A 22,554-nucleotide genomic window follows, 5' to 3' on the forward strand; every position below is an offset into this window, starting at 1 on the left:
CCAAAAATTTTTTGCCCCGCCCCCCCCCCCCCATTATTTTTTCCTAATACACAGTTAAAATTGGTATAAAATTCAGCTGTATACTTCACATTAGTGATACAGCCTATGGCAAATCCATTAGTCAAAGTCTTTGCGGAAAAAGAAGTACTACTATAAGGATTAAGGGGGCCAAACTTTGTCAAAAGCTCCTGGTTTCCTTTCAAAAGGCTGAGGTAAATTGTTGGACCCTGCTTTTGAGTGGTTTTGATTTATCTCATAGTTCTTTACAGTTGTGTTTTGGTCCGTACCAGAAAGTTCTTCAAAGGTGTTTGTGCTGTTTTGATTAATTTGTAGCAAACCCAACTTTTGTAAGGCCTCTTGTCTTGGAGACATCCGATTATGGGTCAAATGGGGAAGCTGTTTGGAAGCCGAAGAAAGTTCTGTTCCCTTGGAAGCATCTTCAAAAGAAGAATTGCCTTGCTGACGGATAAATCGAGCTCTTAGCTCCTGGACATTTACACCTGACCTCATTATGGTGTCAAACTTTCTCAGATGGCTTGGGTGAGAGCTGGTGGACTTGTGCCCTGTGTCTGGGGACACAGTGATGGATAATCCTGGACCGTCTTCAGAAAAAGATTTAACAATCTTCATTTTAGAAGGCGATGGATCATGCTCTGTTTTATCTGACTGATTTACACTTTCGGTCAAACCTTTCTGGTTTCTATCAAGATCTTGAAGTCCTGCAGAATTCCTCAAGTGTTCATTGGTTTCTGAAGAGAAATAAAGATCAGTCATTAAATGTTATGATCAGATTTTATAGATCAAGTCCAGGTATTAGATATTAAGCTGACTATTATTTTCTATAAAACAGTCTATACTATTTCACCACTTTTCCACCATTTCTATTGTAAACACAATGGGGGGGATTTAAGAACACTGGTGTACAAGTACGCCGGTCTTATATTTTTCCTGGCAGGATTCACCAAGAGGCACACTTAGTGTATCCGGCCGGCCGGGCACCCGAACCTGCACCCAGCATACTAAATCTACATCTGCTTCCAGCAGGTGTAGATTTTGATCATGATTTACGCCTGCGAGCATGAGTAAATCATGATAAATGAGGCGCGGGAGGAGGCCACGCCTCCTACCCGCCTTATCACGCCCCCCAAGCTTCCCCAGCCCGTCCATCAGGCGAGCGAGGCGTACGGAAGCTGTACGCCAGGGAGAAGGGGCAAATCTGCACCTTCTCCTTGGTGTACACCTCGGGCGGACGCTTTGTAAATGTCCCCCAATATACTTTATTACTTTACTATACAGTATACTTTTTTTTATTCTTAGAGTGTCATGTGGGTGAAGAGACTATGTCAAGACGCATAAAAAACAAATGAAATAAAACCCACCTATGCAGTAAACACAGCTATTTTAACACATACAGCATTGTAAACACAAAGAAAAAGTCATTTTTTTCTTACCCCAAGGTCCAAAATGTCTTAGTTTATGAATACAGTATATAGTGCTGTTACATAGATATAAAAGTGTTTATAGTTTCTTTACATGCAGTTACTCTAACACCCCTAACACAGGGGTATCGGTTTACTGTCTATATACACTATTTTAAAAAAGTTAGGAATATTTGGCTTGTGAGAGAAATTTAAGGAAAGTGTAAAAAGTTCACGTTACAATGATAATATATCATAAAAGTACGGCATTTAAGTAGAAGCAGAAATCGTGATTTCCTCATCTCAAACTATTTATTGAAACAAAAACTAACACCGGTGGTGGGTATACCCCAAAAACAATGTCATTGTCTCAATAGCTTGTCATGTGCCCTTGAGCATCAATTACAGCTTGACAACAATGTTTCAAGATGTTCACAAGTCGACTCTTGTCTGCTGAGGCATGGCATCCCCCTCTTCTAGTGAAGGGTGGCTCCCAGGTCATTGGGATTCTGGGTTACGGAGTTACGAGCCTCTACATGGTGATTCAGCTGATCCCATAGATTTTCTATGGGATTCAGGTCTGAAGAAAGTGCAGGCATTTGAGGTACCCCAGTCTCCAAACGCTATTCCCTAATGATGTGACCTCGATAAGCTAGAGCATTGTCGTCCATGAAGACAATGTGTTGTTCATGCAGAGGCACAATGAGTGGATTAATGATGGTTTTTAAGTGGTATGGGTTTGTCACTGTACCGTGCACAAAGTGTAGGACTGTTCTGTATTGACTAAAAACTGCCCACGCTGTGACACCACCACTAAAGGCTCATTATCCTGCATGGGCCTGGAAGCAGCTAAGCTGGACAAGGGACCAGTGGGCTTCAGCTCTGTTAACTGATGAAAGTCAGATTATGCTAAGCAGAATTGATGGCTGCTGCCAACGTTGGAGAGGTCAGCGAGCCAAATCAGCCACTGTTGCATTTGGTGGTGGTGTTACAGTGAAGAGAACTTTACAGTGAAATAGAACGTTTTGGTATGAACTATACTCACCGTATTTAGAGGAAGAAGAACGAGTACAACCCTAAGGACACAGTCCCAACCATGAAGCATGGGGTGGAAATATGGGGGAGCTTTTCCTCCAAGTGTATTGCAAGATTTTGGGAAAGAACCTCTTTTCCTCAGTGAGAGCATTGAAAATGGCTAGGTCGTTCAGCAGAATGACCCAAAAAACACAGCAAGGGCAATTAAAGTGTTGCTCCGTAAGAAGCATTTTAAGGTCTTGGAGTGGCCTAGCTCGTCTCTAGAAAATAAAACTCTAGAAAAGCCCAATAGAAAATAAAACTCAATGTTGCCCAGATGAAACTCAATAAGATGAAACTGAATGTTAGTTTCCTATTACACTGAGGGATCGCAAACGAGAACGATTAACGATAATTTTAGGTTCAGATCTAAATCAACGATCAACAACATACAAACGATTTTTCGATCATTGCCTGCAATTACAAAGAACAATTATTGTTTAACCCTTTGAGGATCAGGCCCAAAATGACCCAGTGGACCGCGCAAATTTTGATCTTTGCTTTCGTTTTTCCCTCCTCCCCTTCTAAGAGCTCTAGCACTTTCAGTTTTCTATCTACAAGGCCGTGTAATGGCTTGTTTGTTACAGGAATAGTTGTACTTTGTAATGGCATCTTTTATTTTACCATAACATGTATGACGGAATCCCAAATATATTATTTATGAAGACATAAATAGGTGAAATTGTAAAAAAGAATGCAATATGGTAACGTTTGGGGGGTTCCTGTGTCTACGCAATGCACTATATGGTAGAAGTGAGATGATACTATTACTCTATAGGTCAGTCCGAACACACCCATATGCAGGTTTACACAGGTTCTCTGTTATATATATATATTTTTTAATGAAATCCTTTTTTTTTTGCAATTAATTATTAATAAAATGGGCCTTTTGTGACGCTTATAACAGTTTTATTTTTTTACTTCTGGGGCGTAATTTTTTCCGCCATGATCTCTATTTTTTATTAATACCATATTTGTGAAGATCGGAAGTTTTGATCACTTTTTATAAATTTTTTTTATATATAATGTAACATAAAATCGGTAATCCGCGCACTTTTTCCCTCTTTTCGTGTACGCCATTTACCGTTCGCAATGCCGCTTTATTTATTTATTTTTATATGTTTTATTCATATAATGGGAAAGGGGGGTGATTTCAACTTTTATTGGGGGAGGGGTTTTGGGGTAGTGTGTTAGTGACAAAGAAAGAAACAAAGAATCAGCAGGATCACAGAAATGCACATTCACTCAGAATGCACAAAAGCAACAACACTCAGGCAGGGGAGAGCAGGTGGAGCTATCTTAACTAAGTGCATGTGGCTCTGGATTGCTGGAAGGCACCAGCAGGTGGACCCTTGCTGCCTCTATAAATGCAGCACATGTGGCCAGAGGTGTCATTGCAGCAGGGACAAGAAAGAGGAAGAAGATGCCAGAAGACATAAGAGAGAGAGCAGGCCCAGGATCAGCATGGAGCACAGCAGAGAAGTGGATAGGAGCACCATCCGGTAACAGATTGCCGCTGGATGGCACCCATACAATCTGTATGAAGGAGTGCGACAGAATCTCTGCTGCAATATGTGCAAGCTTGCTTAAGAACTGCAAGAAATGTCTTAATGTTTGTAATCGCAAACAAAAGTTTCTGGACGAGTATTAAGTTCAGTTTTTCTATTCTATCAAATCCATATTTCATGCAATAAAATGTAAAATAATTATTTAAAAATCTAACGGATATTTTCTGATTTTTTAAAAAAATTGATTCTGTCTCACAGTTGAAGTGTACCTACGATAAAAAAATGTGCAAAATCAGCATTGTATCAAATACTTATTTTCCCCACTGTATGAAAGGTACCATGTGACTCCTTGACCTCCAGTTTGGAAGGTAAATTATAGGTGTCAGTTTTTTTTTTTGTTGTTGTTTTTTTTTTTTTGCTAAAGTCAGACCTGGATGCAGTAGGAAGAGGTAAAATGCCTTATTTTATTTTTGCCATTTCTTTTAAATTCACCTCTTTATCAAGAACTGCCTGTATGCTTTCAGCCATAAAAGAGTCAGGTAAGGTTTGTTTAGTGAGGCTAGAAAGAAGTACACACAAGGAAGGTGGGGGGCAGTAGATAATGAAGCACAGTGCACAGAGGGGCTGAGGAAGGTAGGAAAAGACCCCAGGGGACCCAGGCAATGATAATTGTTACATTCTTTTTAATCCCAGGTAACAAGACAATTACCCACCAAGGAAAAAAAATGAAGCTGTGGTTGTAAAAATACAAAATGTATGGAAAATCTGCTACAATGTAATATGAACAGATAAGACAATGATACTGTATGAAACTGTACTATTGAGTAATGACAAAAGAAAAGAAAAAACTAACTAAAATCTGTCATAAATCTCCAGATGTGGGTATAGCAGTATTACTAAAAATGCAGTACCGCCCTTCTCCAATGATGGCAGCAAACCCTTTCTAGCTGCTGAACACATGAACAGCTTTTACGTGTATATTTTTTATTTCTAGATTTAAATCCATCATTGTTTTACATCTGTGATGTTCTGATCTTCGTGCAGAGACCATTTGGAGACTACCTGGCCTCTCTGTCTATGGCTGGGGCTGCGGATGTGTCTCTGCACTCTACGTTATGCAGCTGCCTCTTACATAGAAAAGATGAAAACACAAAAGCAGCGAGAGTGGATGAGAGCACTGGGTTAATTGTCTTCTGCCCTAAAAATATTCCACAGGAGCATTCAAATTGTCAAATAATACCCACAACATCTGCTGCCAGGAGATGAGCGGCTCATGTTACACCAAGGAAAAACCTGAGAGACTGCTTGAAAAATATACTGAGGAGCCAAGGCTATTGCAGGCTTGGACAATAGCGGCAGTGCTTGAGAAAGATTTATCATTACCGTCGCTGTAGGCGGATTTAGTGCCGTTTTATTATTACCGTTATGGCTCTGTTCACATTAAGTTTAATGTTTATGTCTGCTCTCTGTGCCAGTAATGCTCTCGGCGTATATGGCACACATATTCACAGGGCCCTAGACACTTTGCTGAGGATAGAGGAGCATCCTTTGGCTTCAGACAGGCTGATATATATAGACTTTTTTTTTTAACTGTATAGGAAATCACAGCAGACTGCACTGGGTAAATGTCTCCTACTGTCCTGAACCAGACACCAGCACACTGCTGAACCACTTTTGTCATACATGCGCTCTCCTTTGTAATAAGGGCAGGGCAGTAGCGGTCTTTGGCACCAAGCACCCCAAGCAATCGCTTGGGGCCCCCAACATCCAGGGGGGCCCCCACGGCCGCTTTTCTCTTGTGCTCAAGACCCCAGACAAGGCCGCTGCCCCGCTCGCTGCTGTAAACTGAACTGTAACTATGAGCACTCGTAATGAGCGCTCACAGTTACATGCAGCAGAAGCACTGACAGGGCAGGAGCCATTGGCTCCCTTCCTGTCAGTCACTCTTGTGGCCGCAGGAAGTGTTTTCCCTGCGGTCACAAGTGGCCGCTCTGTCCTTGTGGTGTCGGTGCTCCAGTGACATCACTGGAGCATCGGCGCCAGGACAAGGGGAGCGCAGCCTCTTGTGATCGCAGGGAAAACCCTTGCGGCCACAAGAGTGAAGAGAAGAGGAGACGCCCGGACCCAGATGAGTGTAAGTGTTTGTTTTATTGTGTTATATACTATATGGGAGGGGGAGCACACAGGGGCCTATGTAACTGGGGGAGCACACAGCGGGGGTCTATATAAATGGGGGGAGCACACAGTGGGGCTATATAACGGGGAAGACACAGGGGGGCTATATATAACGGGGAGCACACAGGGGGGCTATAGACTACTGGGGCTTCACAGAGGGGTCTATACACTACTTGGGTCAGCACACAGGGGGTCTATATACTACTTGGGGCAACAGAATAGGGTCTATATATAACTGAGGGAGCACACAGGAGGTCTATATCCAAGTGGGGGAGCACACAGGGGGCTATATACTACTTGGGGAACACATAAGGGGGCTATATACTAGTGGGGTAGCACACAGGGGGTCTATATACTAGTGGGGTAGCACACAGGGGTCTATATACTACTGGTGGGGCACACAGTGGGTCTATATACTACTGGGAGAACACACAGGGGTCTATATACTACTGGTGTGGCACACAGGGGGTCTATATACTGCTGAGGCAGCACACAGGGTGTCTATATATAACGGGGGGCACACAGAGGTCTATATACTACTGGGGCAGCACACAGGGGGCCTATATACTACTGGAGGAGCACACAGATGTCTATATACTACTGGTGGGGCACACAGGGGGTCTATATACTACTGGAGGAGCACACAGAGGTCTATATACTACTGGTGGGGCACACAGGGGGTCTATATACTACTGGGGGAACACAGAGGGTCTATATACTACTGGTGTGGCACACAGGGGTTCTATATACTACTGGGGGCAGCACACAGGGGGTCTATATATAACGCAGAGCACACAGGGCATCTATGTATAACTGGGGGAGCACACAGGGGGTCTATATATAATGGGGCAGCACACAAGGGGTCTATATACTGCTGGAGGAGCACACAGTGGTCTATATACTACTGGGGGAGAACACAGGGATCTATATAATACTGGTGGAGCACACAGGGGGTCTATATACTACTGGGGGAACCACACAGGGGGTTTATATACTACTGGAGGAGCACACAGGGTCTATATCCAAGTGGGGGAGCACACAGGAGGTCTATATCCAAGTGGGGGAGCACACAAGGGGGCTATATACACCTGAGGGAGGACACAGGGGAGCTATATACAAGTGGGGGAGCACACAGGGGGTCTATATACTAGTGGAGGAGCACAAAGGGGGTATATGTAACTGGGGGCAGCACACGGGGTATATACGACTGGGGGCAGCACACAGGGGGTTTATATACAACTGGGACAGCACACAGGGGGTCTATATACTTTTGGGGGAAGCACACAAGGGGTATATACTACTGAGGGGAAGCACACAAGGGGTATATACTACTGGTGGCTGCGCACAAGGGGTATATACTACTGGGGGCAGCACACAGCGGTCTATTGTTGTGGAGTGCGTGTCGAGGGGGGGGGGGCCCAGGCATAACTTCACTTGGGGCCCCAGAAATGCCAAGACCGCCCCTGGGGCTGGGTAGGTAAAGGAATTTTTGGGGATTCTTTCTTGCATTTGTTGAAAAATCCAGGTTGTAGCAATTGACAGCTGAAAAAAAATGTTTTTACTTCCTAGCATTACCACTGTGAGGCGAAGGGTCCATTTACACAGAAAGATTATCTGACAGATTATCTGCCAAAGATTTGAAGCCAAGGCCAGAAACAGACTATAAACAGACATCAGGTCATAAAGGAAAGCGAGAGATTTCTCCTCTTTTCAAATCCATTCCTGGCTTTGGCTTCAAAACTTTGGCAGATAATCTGTCAGATAATCTTTCTGTGTAAATGGACCGTAAAGAGCCACCATGCTCTGCTCCTCCAGTGTGACACCAGTTAAGGCCCTATTACACTAAGCATTTATCAGCCGTGTTCGGTCGTTATCAGCCGTTATGGCTGATAATCCTGAAACGGCAACAATAAGCCTGGCACCGATTTGCTGCAGTCGGTCCGCATAATAGGAGCAGCGGCAACAGACTGCCCCTGTCTCCTATGGGCTGCCCGGATGATCTGATGATTGCCCGGGCAGCCCCTGCAGCTCCCAGGCTCTTTGCTGTCGGCACGTGCAATAGCGCCGGCAGTGGGCAGGGGGACAAGGAGCAAGCGTGACGTTTTTTGCTATGGTGTTGTTGTTTTTTTTAAATCAGAGTACGGCCTGCATTCTCCATTATTACACATTTAGTACTTTATACTAAAATGAGAAAACACTAGAAAAAAAGCAGTTTTTCCAATGTCTTTCAGTCCCCCAAAAAACCTAGTGCAAAAATAGTGTGTGAGGGTTAGGGAAAACTGGGAAACTAAGCCACCTGTTAAGAATGGGGTATGGATCGTCAAAATGGTACTGTCAGGGAGTGAAAAAAAAGTTTTCCTTGGAGTATTACTTTAAGAACATTACAAGTCTCCAAAAAACTGCAAAAATTGGACCCACATTATTGTACATTCAGGGAAAGAATATGGTATATTGTAAAACTGTTGATCAGAGGCCAAGTTTCATATGAATAGTTAATGACTCCAGACAGTAACCTGATTCCTGTATCTGCAGCATTCAATTGGCCGGATATATCCACTCAATATAAGGGTGTGCCTCAACTATTGTTACCTCTGATTTAGAAACACCCCTATTACTATAAGGGTGTGTTCACACGATCAAGGTTTTAATCGCAATTATTGCATTCAAGCCCAGGAATAGATTATAACTTAAGGACTGAGACTTCTCCTCTCCTCAGATCCATCCCTGGCTTTGTATTCAATAATTGCAAATAAAAATCTTCACGTGTGAACACAGCTATTGCATTACATGCATTACCTGGGTCATTATTTGCATTTTCATCTTCATCCTGTTCTAATGAATCAATGGTCTCCAGTAAATACTGCAGACATTCCTTCTCTTCATCGGTGAGCCGACAGAGGAAATCTTCACCCTAAGAAGATAAGAACTTTACTGGACCAAACTGTATTCACACTTTGCAGTAATAATGTTTTACAGTACTGCAGAAAAAATAGTGCAATGTATAATCTCTTGTTTTCACGCTGCGTTTGAGATATACCTAAGCCAAATGGTTTAATAAATTCCCCCACTCCCCATAAGCTGACAGGAGGGTCATTTGGGCCACGAAGGTGGGTGGCTCATAAACCAAACTTTGGGGGCAAATATACTCAGATCTGATGAATCACCAACCACAGTACAGTTTGCTACGTTATACTACAGTACAGTAGGTGATTGATCATGTATGGGTACAGTTACCCCCTATATTTCGCACTTTTTTTATCTTTGTTTTATATTTTAGAATTGTATGTAATAAAAGTTGTGTTCTACCTACCATTTCAGTGAATGGAGTGTGACACAAAAGCTGTCTCTGTGCTCTCTAAGGGCTTGTTCACACAGTGGAAATTTCCTATGGGTTCTAATATGGATTCCATGTTGGACTCCATGTGGAACCACATCCCCTACATCCTGTCTTCTGCTTCTTATTTTATCTTATACACTAGATGGATTTTTTTGTGCCTATTTAGATGTAAAGGGGATTCTCAGGTAACAACAGCAGCACAGAGATATTTTGACACAAAGGTTAAAAATTATAGGTAGTTTAAGAATTAACCATGTTCTCATTGTAAACATATATGGAATATCTTCAAAATATGTGTCCGATGGAAGCCCCACCCATCAGGACGTGGATCTCCTAACTCCTATTCCACCAGATAATGCTGCTGTCACATCCAGTTACTCGTACATGGCTTTCTTCACCAAAATCTATGGGAGTCCCTAAATTGGTCCATAACCCTCTGCAATCCACCCACCCCCAGCCCATTAATTGTCTTTTTGCCACTTTTGCAGCCATAGGGATGCAAGGGTGAAATTACTGCATAGGTAGAAATGCTATGAAAACAGAGTATGAATATAGCTAGCCCCATAATATGCATGATATGGAAACATGGCAGCTTTGTATTCTTTCAAATCCTGTTTATTTTTAATCTCTTGTGTTTTTACATGTAAGAACACTATCTATATGCAAATCCTCTGTCTAATATCCTTTGCTTTGTCTAAGATTCCTCTGAATTTATCCTAGGTAAATAAGACATTCAAATTTCTGCCAGGCACCAAAATAGCACATGGAAGTGGTTAATGCAAGAAAATCCTGCGTCCTGTGGCTGATGACTTTGTATACTATAGAGAGCTAGGTTAATGCAATAACAACCAACTAGTAATTATACAGGAAATATCTGAGCTCAGATCTTACTGCATACAACATAGAAATTAAACTTAATTGTGAAACAGTATGCAGAAATCTCCCAAGCCCCCCTACTGGTAGCTATTTGTAACCACTAATTTTTAATATAACTAGTTGGTATACTATAGGTAAATAACATGGCTGCCTGTTGGTGGGACACTTTGCTTGTCAGAAGGGCTGATTTAGGTTTAGTCAACACTAACATTTCAGAAAGCACATTCACATGAATGCTTGAGTTCATCACCTTTGACGTCAACTCTGTACTAAACAACAATCTGTTCTGGAAGGCTGGTTGAGTACTGAGCAGTTAAATGTGTTCAATAGGTCCCAACGTCAATAGGTAACTACTGTGCCTGTATGTTTGAGTAATGTACAATCACTACAGTACAGTACTGTACATAGTGCACGCAGTGCACTTGGCGTCAGCAGGAAGAGCTGACCAGTACAGACAATACAGTAAGGGCCTGTATTACACGGCCCGATGCACAGGGTAAGTGAGTGCTGATATGCTAGATCGGTGCTTACTTACACAGCTCGATAATCGTGGGGCCAGGGATGCACACACATCATAAGCGATGTTCATGCAGCCCTTGCTTTAAAGGGGTACTCTACACCACTTTAAAGCAGCGCTGTCACTGTAGAGATGGGTTTGGAAATGTCCTTAGCGGCTACAATCTGCGGGTGGCGCAGAGACATGGTACGAGGACACCGGAAGAGCATGGACAGATATGCATAGTGTCTTTTTTATTTTCTATATACTGATGTACTCATTTAATCAGCCGTCGGCTGCGCATCACCTATTACACAAAGTGATGCGCGTCTCCAATCAATGATTTTTAAACTTGTTAGCAGACAACGATCAGTCATCAAGTGAATGATTGTTCGCTCTTCGGCTGATTGTTGTCTTTATTACACTGATTCTGCAGATAATCATCCCTGTGTAACAAGACACGAACAATCGTGCAGCTGGACCGCACAAACGATTGCTGTTTCATTCATGCAGCCATTAAAATGCAGTGTCCAAAACCTGTTCTAACATAGTCCGGCCCATACAACTCAATGGCTCTATATAAAATACTGGACTCACAAAGGACCACAGCCAATGGGATCTATCAGGATTGGTTGTGCTATTCAAACCACCCTGATGCCAGTGTGAACAGTGCCTGCTTTCATTGGTCACTGGACATTATTGCTACAATCAGGACAAGTAATAAAGAAATTCCTGGCCTGTATTTCATGGTGTCTCCGTCTTACCTCTAGATTACTCTCATCATCCAAAGATTCCGTCTTTTCATTTGGCACATCCATCTTGCTGGGATCGTAGCAAAGACCTTCCTGGTGAAAACCCCGTCTCTTGTCCTCTCTATGAACTGTTAGAAACACCTGCAGGAAACACAAAGCACTCTATGTAGACACATGACACATCTGAGGCTTTGGATTTCCTATTGCCTGGCCTATATGATGGAGCAGGGGACAATGGCACATTCAGGGATCCTGCTGTCTTGTATGATAATAGTAGCTGTGTTTACAGTGACGGGATCACGTGTTGCACTGTATACACATGATGCTGTAGGTCTCCTGTGTGTGATACGTATTGTCTGATTCTGCTCCAGTCTGTAGCTTCAGCAGTGTACACACAACTAGAAATAGGAAAAGAGAACAAAGTACAGACAATGCACCATTGTGACGGATCAGATGATATGATTTGCATGGTATATCCTATACTCCTGATGTTATATAGTCCACTAGGGAAATCACTTATTATCTGCTTAGTAATCTCATCCAACAGCTTGTTGCCTAGAAAACTTCAGGGACTGATCTGGACTGATCATGCTCCAAAAGATTGGGTATATAAGGATATATAAGGCATTTCACTTTCACCTCTTTTTGCCTGGCTTTCTGGATAGGTGATTATGAGAAAATTGAATACAGTAGATCAAACCAGATACCTGGGCCTTACTTGTCTGATTCATGTTATTTCTGTCACTGTATCCTCACTTTTCACATTTGTTTGTCAGGATGCTATGCCTTTTTGGAATGTCCTTCCTGGAGGTCTAGATGTGTGACATCAGGTTCCTCACCTCCCTGCAACCTCTGCCTTCCAGCTGCTTGGTGGACATTGGACTTAAGGGTGTCTTGACATTGAGGAATTCTCGCGGAATAAACTCCGCGGAATTCCGCCGGCTGTACGCACGCTTTCCGCCGGCTCCATAGACACCATTCTATGGGTCGGCTGATTCTGCATTCCGCCAAAAGAATTGACATGTCAGTTCTTTCAGCGGAATGCGGAATCAGCCGGCCCATAGAATGGTGTATATGGAGCCGGCGGAAAGGTGCGCGTCCGTGAGCGCAAACAGCCGGCGGAATTCTGCAGAGTTTATCCGTGAGAATTCCTCAATGTGAACCCACCCTAAAAAGGGAATGGCATAAAAAAAAATAAAAATGGACTCGGCACTACCGAACCCAGCAGGCAAAGGCAGCACAGCACAAAACTTCGGACAGGTTACGCTGAAGGTGGTGACCGTGGTGCCCTCAAATAACAGTACAATATCCGTCATCCCACAAGGAGGGAGAGAAAAAGCAAGAGCGCCAATTCAATGTGTAGTAGCGTCCACAACATCTTGAGCGCTTCACAGCAACATGCTGTCTAGCACGAAACGTGTGTTATTGTGAAAAGCTCCCACCATGTCCACTCGATGTTATGGCCGCTTGAATAAGGAAGTTTTTACACGCTGAATTGGTGAGTGCTTCTGCTTTTTCTCTCCCTCTTGTGGGATAAAAAGGGAAAGGTGTGTGGGCGCCCATCCCTTTTTAGAGTGGTCTGTGATAGACTGCATCCTTGTGCACCTATTGTGTCGCACATTGCATCTTTTGTGCACTTGGGTGATACAATAAATACTTGGGCCCTTAAGGTCCAACGTTTTTTAAGCTAAAGCTTTTTAAACCCACTGGCAGGTGTGGCTTACTGTTTAAGGTGTATGGTGGTGTGTGTTGGACTTTTAACAGCTGACCCTTTTGTTCTGGGTGAAATAAACCACCGCCAGAGCTGCCTGACTGTGGCATAACCTTTCCCCCATGCAGAAAATTCAAGTGTATGGGAAAGTTGGGAGAGATAACAATGTAAGCTACCCTGGAAATCCATGCTATTACTGAATGTTTTTAAGATGCCTCAGTAAAATTGGAAGTTTTAAACATACTGAAGCTATGGACCCTTTTTACTTTTCTGCTTAGAATAAAGTAAAGACTAGTGTTAAGTGAACTTCAGAAAAGCATCCAGTTCGGCCATGTGTCCGAACCCAAACACTCGGCATTCAACTCCTGGTTTTTTCGGAGTTGAATGGCAAGTGTTTGGGTTCTGCCATGTGGCTGAACCTGGACACTTTTCTTAAGTTCACTCAACACCAGTAAAAACTAAAAGTACAGTATTGTACAGACAGAACAAATCTAGTCCATCTTCCTAGAGGGAAGGTGCCTTTCTGATAATCCAGAATACTGATCATTCAGAATTAGACCCAATTAATACTGGATTAAAGGCATTTTACTGCGCTTGTATAATGTATATTGCCAGATGGGCACGTTGAGCTGAGTCCTTATCTTTGTCTACACCTACTTGATCAACAAAGACACAATGGCCCTAGTGTTCTTGCTGAAGAAGGATATTGGAGAAGTGGCAGAAGTTCACTCACAGGTGACTTCTCTACAGTAGCTAAAAATAACAGCAGACAAACAATAAAAGATGAGCAGAAGTAATTTCCCAGGACCTGAACTGATCGATCAAACACTGGGTTATTTAGTAGCCAATCTCCGCCTTGTACTTGGCTGACCTTTACAGAGCGGCTAATGGACGTCTCAGGGAATCTCAATCCTGGTATCTGCAACCGGCATTCACGCAACCTGCACAGCATAATGGACAATGATTGTTCTAGTCTTGAGTGATTCACCTAGGCAGCTTGTAATGGAGATGCTATACAATGTCTGGGAATCTAAAGCTCTATGTCCGGATTCCTATCCTTTGCCAAAACTTATCATATAGTATGCCTGCTGTTTTGTTATGGATCTCACCAAGGTAGTGGAACCTCTATGCTGCAAACCTTTTGACCCAACCAATGTGTAAGAAACCTTTTATTCTTTTCTCATTGGTGGTATGGACCCCCCCCCCCCTGGACTTGAGGACTTCAGGCAGAGTCATTGCTCTTACACTCTAGTTTGGTGTAATTTGTGCAATTTTTTAAGGCCATATACGCTTTGTCATATTTATTATGCATTTATACCACTTATCTGTAGTCTGTTTTACATACATTTTGTTACTTTTTTAAGTCACTGAAGTCACAAAGTTTTGGGGAAATCTCATTCCCCTTAAACAAGGCAAAAATGTGGCTTGAAAAGTGTACCAGATTCATCATACATTATTAACAACATTCTACATTTTCCACATTTATTAAGTTAGACAATTTTAACCTGCTGATATGTCCCTGTTGCAAAGGAGACACCGAGGAGGAAGGTATGTCTCTTGCCTTTGTCCTTGTTGCTGTTCCGGTGCAGTTTTAGTCGGGTGCTCCATGGTCCGGTTAGATCATTAGGAGTACTGGGGCACCTGTTAGGAGCGCTGCCTGCCCCCATAGTGCCGCTCCAGATCGCCCCTGGCTTTATGGGGGCAGGCAGTGCTCCTAAAAGTCTCACCAGAACAGCACAGAGGAGGAAGGTAAGAGACATACAGTACATCCCTCCGCGGCATCTCCTGTGTAGTAGGGACATATCAGCAGGTTAGATTCGTCTAACCTGTTGATGGCTCCCCTTTAAGGAAAAAAGTGCAAGCTAGAAAAGTAGTGAAAATGTTGCAAATTAGTTTTAAATTCTCCTCAGAGTGGAGGCAAATCCAATGTAAAGAAATGGTTCCAGCAAAGCTTCCTTAAAATCCTTATTTTATTTAAATAATCCACGGGTAACAAATAACAAAATATACATATGTATTAACATATGTGTTGGCATTTGCAGCGTGCTATTGCTTTTTATTACTTTTTAGTCTGTGCAATAAAGTAGTCAAGGCCGGCAGGAAGAATCACCTGTAATGATGCCTCTCTGGGCGTGATTCATGATGCAGGAGCCTGCAGCGCCACAGAGGCCCGGGCCAGTAGCGGATTATAATAGGTCCGTTTCAGGCGGCAGCCCGGGGCCCTGAGTTCCTGGGGGCCCATAGCCACCCAAAATGACTTTTACTGGTGTTTTGTCTCCTGGCTACAGTTTTTCCATGATTTGCATGATTTGCATAAATCAGGGCATCATGACATTATGTATCCTGTACTATGAACACTACACTATTGCTGCCACAGTTACAGTGGGGTGGAGGGGCCCAGGCTTGGCGAACAGCCCGGGGCCTAGGGTAAAGTTATTCCGCCCCTGGCCCGGTCCAGTGAAGATGTCAGAGCTCACAGAAAAATATGGGTCATCCGCTGAAGGCACCTGCATTCTGAATCATGCCCAGAATGTAAAAAGCGCAGGAATTGAACAAAGTGCTTTTTCAGAGGGGAGTGGGGTACAAGTAAAGGTGATAAGGATTAGATATATAGTATGTTTGCTGGAAGCTTTATTGGACTGTATTTTGTACTTAATATACCATCTTCTGGTGATTGGTTCCCTTTAATTTTATGTCAGTAATAATTAAACCAAATCTGCTGCTTACTGCTGAATTCACCAGATTTTTTTGGTTAAACAATGTCTTATGGCTAGTGACCGGTGCGATCAAAACTTTTGCCATGTAAATGGCATTACCACTTTAAGAATGTAACAATTTAAACAAAAAGCTTAGAAGTTGCAAAACGTTTTATTGTACAATTAAATTTCTGCCTGGAGTGACTCTTTCAGCGTTACTAGCTTTAAACTAGAAACACCCTCAGTGTACATAGTTTATTGCTTTTACAATCTAAGTAGTTTTTTTTTTTTTTATCTGGAATAAGATATTAACTATACATTTTACTGACTTCCAATCTATTTTCTAAATATTTTTTATTTTCTGGTTGTAAGCATTCAGAGATATGCTTTACAGCAGCCACAGAAGCCATAGGAATTTGTAATCTGAAGTTTGACCTCTATAGGAAAGTGTTGAGGGAATGCTCTGTGACCTGTGTATGTTGGAAGGGGGGGAGCAGAATGAAGTGCTGATGAGCAGAAATGACCAGGAACAGCACTTCATTGAGCTCTGCTGTAAATTCTTTTATTGGGATTGTAGGAATCTCAGCACCAAGAACCCTCTCATGTGTTGCTATAAAAGGTCAGAAGTTTTTTTTTTTTTTTTTTAAAGCTTGGGTACCCTTTAATCCTTTGTGATAGGAAACCTTTTAGTATGTATTCTAGGAGCCACTAGGTCTACATACCAGGGCGAAATAAAGAGCAAATATGAAGGTAAACAGCAGGTAGACCTGTCACTACTGTGCCAAAGTACAAACACTGATGCCAGGAAAAGAGGAAAGGGATAAAGAATTAACAGAACTTCATTGTGCAATACTTTATTTATATCCAGTGCTAATAGATAATAGAGCTGAGCAGGACAGATGCAGAAAGGTCACTTTAAATAATAAGTGCAGGGGGAGGTATTTACCATTGGAATTGTGCCACAATTCTGGCACAATTTGCACCAAAAACCTAGGTGGAGATTTATCAAACTGGTGTAAAGTAGAATTGTCTTAGTTGCCCCTAGCAACCAATCAGATTGCACCTTTCATTTCTCAAAGAAGGTGAGAGGAAATCTGATTGGTTGCTAGGGGCAACTAAGACAATTCTACTTTACACCAGTTTGATAAATCTCCGATCTAGTGTGCATCGCATGTACCACATTTATTGGTGGTTTAGATATTTTTTTTTTTCCCGACATGGGGAATAGCTTTGGCAACAGAGGGCATCGCTTAAATTGTGATCCTGTGCCTCTAAATTCTGCCAGAATTCTGGTGCAAAGTACTAGAACAAACTAAGCAAACTGATAGGTGGTGTAAACTTAGACTAGACGTCTAAAGATGCACCAAACACATAAAACTGCCTATTGCTGGGTTTACACGGAGCGATATTTCGGCCGAATTAACGATTTCGAAGGAACGATTTTTCTTTATAACGATCAGTGTTTAGACAGAACGATATATTGTACAGAAAAATCGTTTTGCGATCGCTTAAGCCTATCTCGCACATAGGTTAAATCGGTGAACGACGTTTACACGGAAAGATCTGCTAATTTTTTGCGAACGACCAACGACAATTTGAGAACATGTTCAGAGATCAAAACAAACGATTTCTCGCTCGTTTGATTGTTCGCTGCGTTTACACGTACAATTATCGTTCGAATTCGATCGTTATTGTGCAAATTCGCACGATAATCGTTCCGTGTAAACGCAGCATAAGCTACTGTTATAAATTTGACACACTCTCAGGCTAGGTTCTCACACAGTATTTTGGTCAATATTTTGCAACCAAAATCAGGACTGGATTGAACACACAGAAAGGCTATGTTCACATATTTCATATTTAACAGCAAATAATGGTCGTTATTTCAAAACAACGGCCATTGATTTAAAATAACGGCAATTATTTGTCATTATATGGTGGCCATCAACTCAGTTTCAATAGTGTGTTAACAATACTTGCTGTCTTTGGCATTAATTATTATAATGCACCAAAAAACATAGGAAAACACTTTGGGTAACTTAAAGTGTAACTGCCATTTTGAAAGATTTCTGACATGTAATAGTGACATGTCAGAAGTATATATCGGTCGGGTCTGGCTGCTGAGAACCATGTCGAAAGCTAGAACGAAGGGGCTGCCGTGCGTGGGATTGTGCGCTCTTGCTATTCATCTCTGCATTCTGTAGACTGCAACTGGTTAATAGTTTTTTTGTTTGAACTCTGACTAAGGCCTTATTCACACGATCCGTGCCGCGGTCTGGAGGAGGATTGCGGCATGGATGCCCTAGCAGGAGCCCCCGCCTCCCGACACAGATCCCCCCTCCTCCCCAGCAGAGATGATAGGAGCATACATCATGCTCTCCTGTCATCGCATCTACTACTCACCTATTCCCCCGTGCAGGCCGGCCACACACGCTCACCTAAAGTGGTCTGGACTACGCTGCTGTAAGAGAAAGGCAGCATAGTCCAGGCCACTTCTGGTGAACATGTAAGCCGGTCAGCACGGGGGAGTAGGTGAGTAGTAGAAGTGCACATCATACTCTCCTGTCATCTCTGCTGCTGGGCGACTGGGGGGGGGGGGCTGCGATCCGAACTAGGACATGTCCTATTTTTTTCGTGGTGCGGGTCTCAGCACGGATCATGTGAATGGCTACATTAACTTGGTCGCGGACAATTTTACGGGATGTGTAAATGCAGCCTTAGGGCTACAATGGCCTGGTACATATTGGAGTCAGTACTTTTGTGATTCTTGTGTAACTGTTCTCAATAAAGAAGCCTGGTTTTACTTAACTGCTTGTATTCAATAGTTTTTGATTCCTTTTATGACATCCAGCTACACGCTGCCTGCTCTGTCATCATATAATTAAAAAGAAATAGCTTTTCCACCCTTATTATGTTCAATAAAGACCATAGTGGATTCAGACTTATGCCTGGAGTGCCCTGATCACTGTGTATAAGAAGGTGCTCAGAGATAGGCAGCCAACAACCTAATAATCCAATTGGATCCCGGCTCCTTACTTGTTCTAAATAACATGTTTCCAGATTAATAAATGTGCTCATCTTATATTGGCATAACATATTGTAGAAGACCAGGTTATTCCATCATGGTTCATATCATCCAATACTAGAAGATCTATAACCTATACTAGCTGTACATGTGTAATATACAGAAAGTTTACCACTTTACCAGCATGGTGCATATCACTGTTTGCAAGAGGATATATAACTTCCTGTATACCTGCTGTGCATCTATCATTATATACCAGAAGGTACCAAGTTATACCTGCATTGTCCATATAAATATATAAAAGAACATGTAGAACATATACTAACTTTACATATAGAGTTATAGACCAGGTTATACCACTGCTGTCTATATCCCTTTTATATATAAGACATGTAACTTAGACTAGTTGTAAACATAGAATTACTTATATCAGCTGTACATATATAATTATAGACCAGGTGATATAATAGGTTATACCAGCATGTTTCATACCCCTATATACAAGAAGACATGTAATATACCAGCTGTACATGTATATTATATACAGAAGATGCTCAGTTTATATATTGTACTGTATATATTATACCAGCTATACATATCTATATGATCATTATCTCGACATACAAGGAGGGTCTTACCAGCTACAATAGCTGTATGTATATAATTATATATAAAGAAACGCACCCAGTTTATTGAATCACGGCTCATATAATTATTGATTGCTTCACTGGTCCAGGTGGACATAGCGTATGATCTACTCTCAGCACCCTCGCAGCCTATTTGAGGGTAATTTCATTACACACAATATTCAGTAGAATGGGCTTCCCAACTATTCACAACATATAGATAACACAAGTTATACTAAAGTTCCCATTAAATCCTAAAACAATAAGGTGTTGAAAAGCTTGTGCACTCTTTTCTCTTGGTACCTGGATTTGTAATCTGCTGCAGGTCTTGAATGAGTTAAAACCCAAATCCGTCATAGGCACAAGTATCAGCCAATGATATCAGTCTTGGGCCTGTGAGACTCTAAAGGACTTGAGTTATTTGCATATTGTCCATGAAACGTTCCAAAGGTCTGAAGTTTTGATAAGTAACCTGCGTCCGAGTCAGGAGTTCATAGAGTCATAGAGGAAACTGGGGCATAATAAATAAATTGTGCATACATGTCCAAGGGATTAGCCCTATAGTGTGGACCCTGTATAAAGGTCTAGATGTCTATACAAGGGTACATCTTAAATTATGCAGAGTATACATCATAATAAAAGGTATGGTAATGGCGCAAAGGAAGACGTTATAGGTTATAGTTTCCACCTTAATATGAAGGTACTCTACATATGTAAGGAAATACAAAGACCCTTGTCAGTACTTAGTACCTACCTTTATAATCCTTGTCCTTCATAAATCTCCAGCATTCTGCCAGCCTTCCTTACACCGTCTCCTTATACCTCCAGCTGGAACAGCTCTCCTCTGTTTCCAGTCTCCAGGGATGGACGATCACCGACGGGCCCTTTTGTCTCAGGATCTAAGAACAAAACAACACAGCAACTGTATCTACTACCCGGGGATGGTTCCTGCCTGCTTCAAGGGATTGCCCTTCAGTCCATCCAACCTGCTGCTTTCACATTTGTAGAGTAACTTTTATGCAAAAGGAACTGCAAACAGGGATAAATTGTGCAAACAGAGGCGTTCCCTGTACAATGACCGCTGCTCAGCGTGGCCCAGAATACACAGGTGATTTCAGCACTGTACAGCTTTATTCCCTGCCTTGGAAGGAGGAAGGAATGCAGTGACAATATAGCAGTCTGTGAGAAGCCAAGCGGTTCCTTACTGAGCTTACAGCATAATAAAACTAAACAATAAAGTCACTTTATAAATAAAGTCATATGAGCAGTGACTAGGTCACCTCTGATCCTCTCACGCAACTTTCTTGATACAATTCAGGCTGCTCACAGTCACTGCTGGGGGAAGCTCACTGTATACTGTTCACACATTAAACTCAATAATAGCGCAGTATACAGTAAGCATACAGGCTCCCCCTATTGGTGACTGCAGGAAGGATAAGTGTTATTATGTAACTATATAGGTGGAGGTTACAAAGCTGTGTACCCAAGTTTTGCCTGTACCATTTTGCACAAAAGTTTTACAACTTTTTCAATATTGTGCCTCCACATCAAGTCCTTCACCCCTTAGATTTGTTGCAACATACTCCAATAGTCTTTAGCTACAGACTGGTGCACTGCTCTACCTACCATGGGCCGCTTATAATACTGGTCTTTGGACCCCCTAAGGAGTAACTGCTTCTGCACTGCCTATAGCTACTCCCTTTTACATGGCGGCACAAACAGTGGACAGACAAGGACTCCATGTCATGCAGAGTTCATGTACACAACAATGCTGTATGCATAGACCCTTATGGTAGAGCTTCACTTTACTGTATTGGTCTTTAGCTATGTTCATGGGTATATTATTCTTATTCTTCCTCTGCCTGATTTTCAGCTATTTATTGATGTAATAAAGCACAATTGTTAGTTTTATTGCCTTATAATAGAGAAATCATTGCTGGGCACAATGCATAAATACATCAGCGCACCATCGAACCCCAGGGCAAATGAACTCATAATGCGATACATGGGAAAGGAGCAGACAAGAATATTGATTCATCCAGCAAGTATTTCACAACATAATGTGCAAACCGAAAAGTCCTCCAACTCCCTTAAGCAATTCTTAAAAGGAGCGTCCATCTCTGAACACTTCACAAATTCGATATAAATATAAATGAACACATTTATACGGCACTATATCTTTTGTGGGGCTAAAGAATAATACAGGAAATTCACAATTTTAAAGGCGAGAATCTCATTGTCATAACCCACCACAAACACCACCCTAGGTCCTGCACCAGGAAGGGCACATTGTATCAGTTTTGCCTGAGGTGTTCCTTCAATCTACATTTAGTTTAAGGCTATGTTCACACTTTGTACCGGCCAGATGATCTTTATGGCCGTAGTGTTCTGATGCGGGCACATCAGCGCGCACCCTCATCAGAACTTCCCATAGGACACAATAAAGCAAGCGTCTGGAGCCGCTAGCTTCATTGTGTGAACTGACAGGGTATTCTATGGCCGCAATTCACTGAATTGCGGCCTCGGAGAACTTACATGTCAGTTCTTTGTGGCCCAGCGCGGGATCCCGGGCGGAGCGTATACGATGTGTATAAGCTCCAGCCGGGAACCCATAAAGGAGTAGGCAATGTTCCACGCTGCATAAAGTATGGCCGTTGTTGCCGATGGCAACAACGGCCGTACTTTTACGTAGTGTGAACATAGCCTAAAGGTGTACTCCGGAGAAAAAAATATTTTTTAAATCAGCTGGTCTAAAAAAAAGTTATATAGATTTGTAGATTACTTTTACTTAAAAATCTTAAGTCTTCCAGGACTTATCAGCTGCTGCATGTCCTACAGGAAGTGGTGCTTTTTTTTCAGC

The 22,554-nt window shown here is 42.3% G+C and overlaps 1 protein-coding gene across 1 annotated transcript; it reads right to left on the minus strand.

Annotated features, from left to right (window-relative positions):
• Positions 1 to 18: 18 nt before the first annotated feature.
• Positions 19 to 20,795, minus strand: LOC138788689 (uncharacterized). The gene is made up of 4 exons (XM_069966804.1): positions 20,449 to 20,795; positions 11,649 to 11,777; positions 8,972 to 9,086; positions 19 to 749 (listed from the first exon to the last, which is right to left on the minus strand). Exons 2-4 carry the CDS (start codon positions 11,700 to 11,702, stop codon positions 160 to 162), a joined length of 759 nt encoding a protein of 252 aa, XP_069822905.1. The 5' UTR covers positions 11,703 to 11,777; positions 20,449 to 20,795; the 3' UTR covers positions 19 to 159.
• Positions 20,796 to 22,554: the final 1,759 nt, after the last annotated feature.

Source organism: Dendropsophus ebraccatus, chromosome 4 (assembly GCF_027789765.1).
Source record: "Dendropsophus ebraccatus isolate aDenEbr1 chromosome 4, aDenEbr1.pat, whole genome shotgun sequence".
In the NCBI taxonomy this organism is placed as follows: Eukaryota; Metazoa; Chordata; class Amphibia; order Anura; family Hylidae; genus Dendropsophus; species Dendropsophus ebraccatus.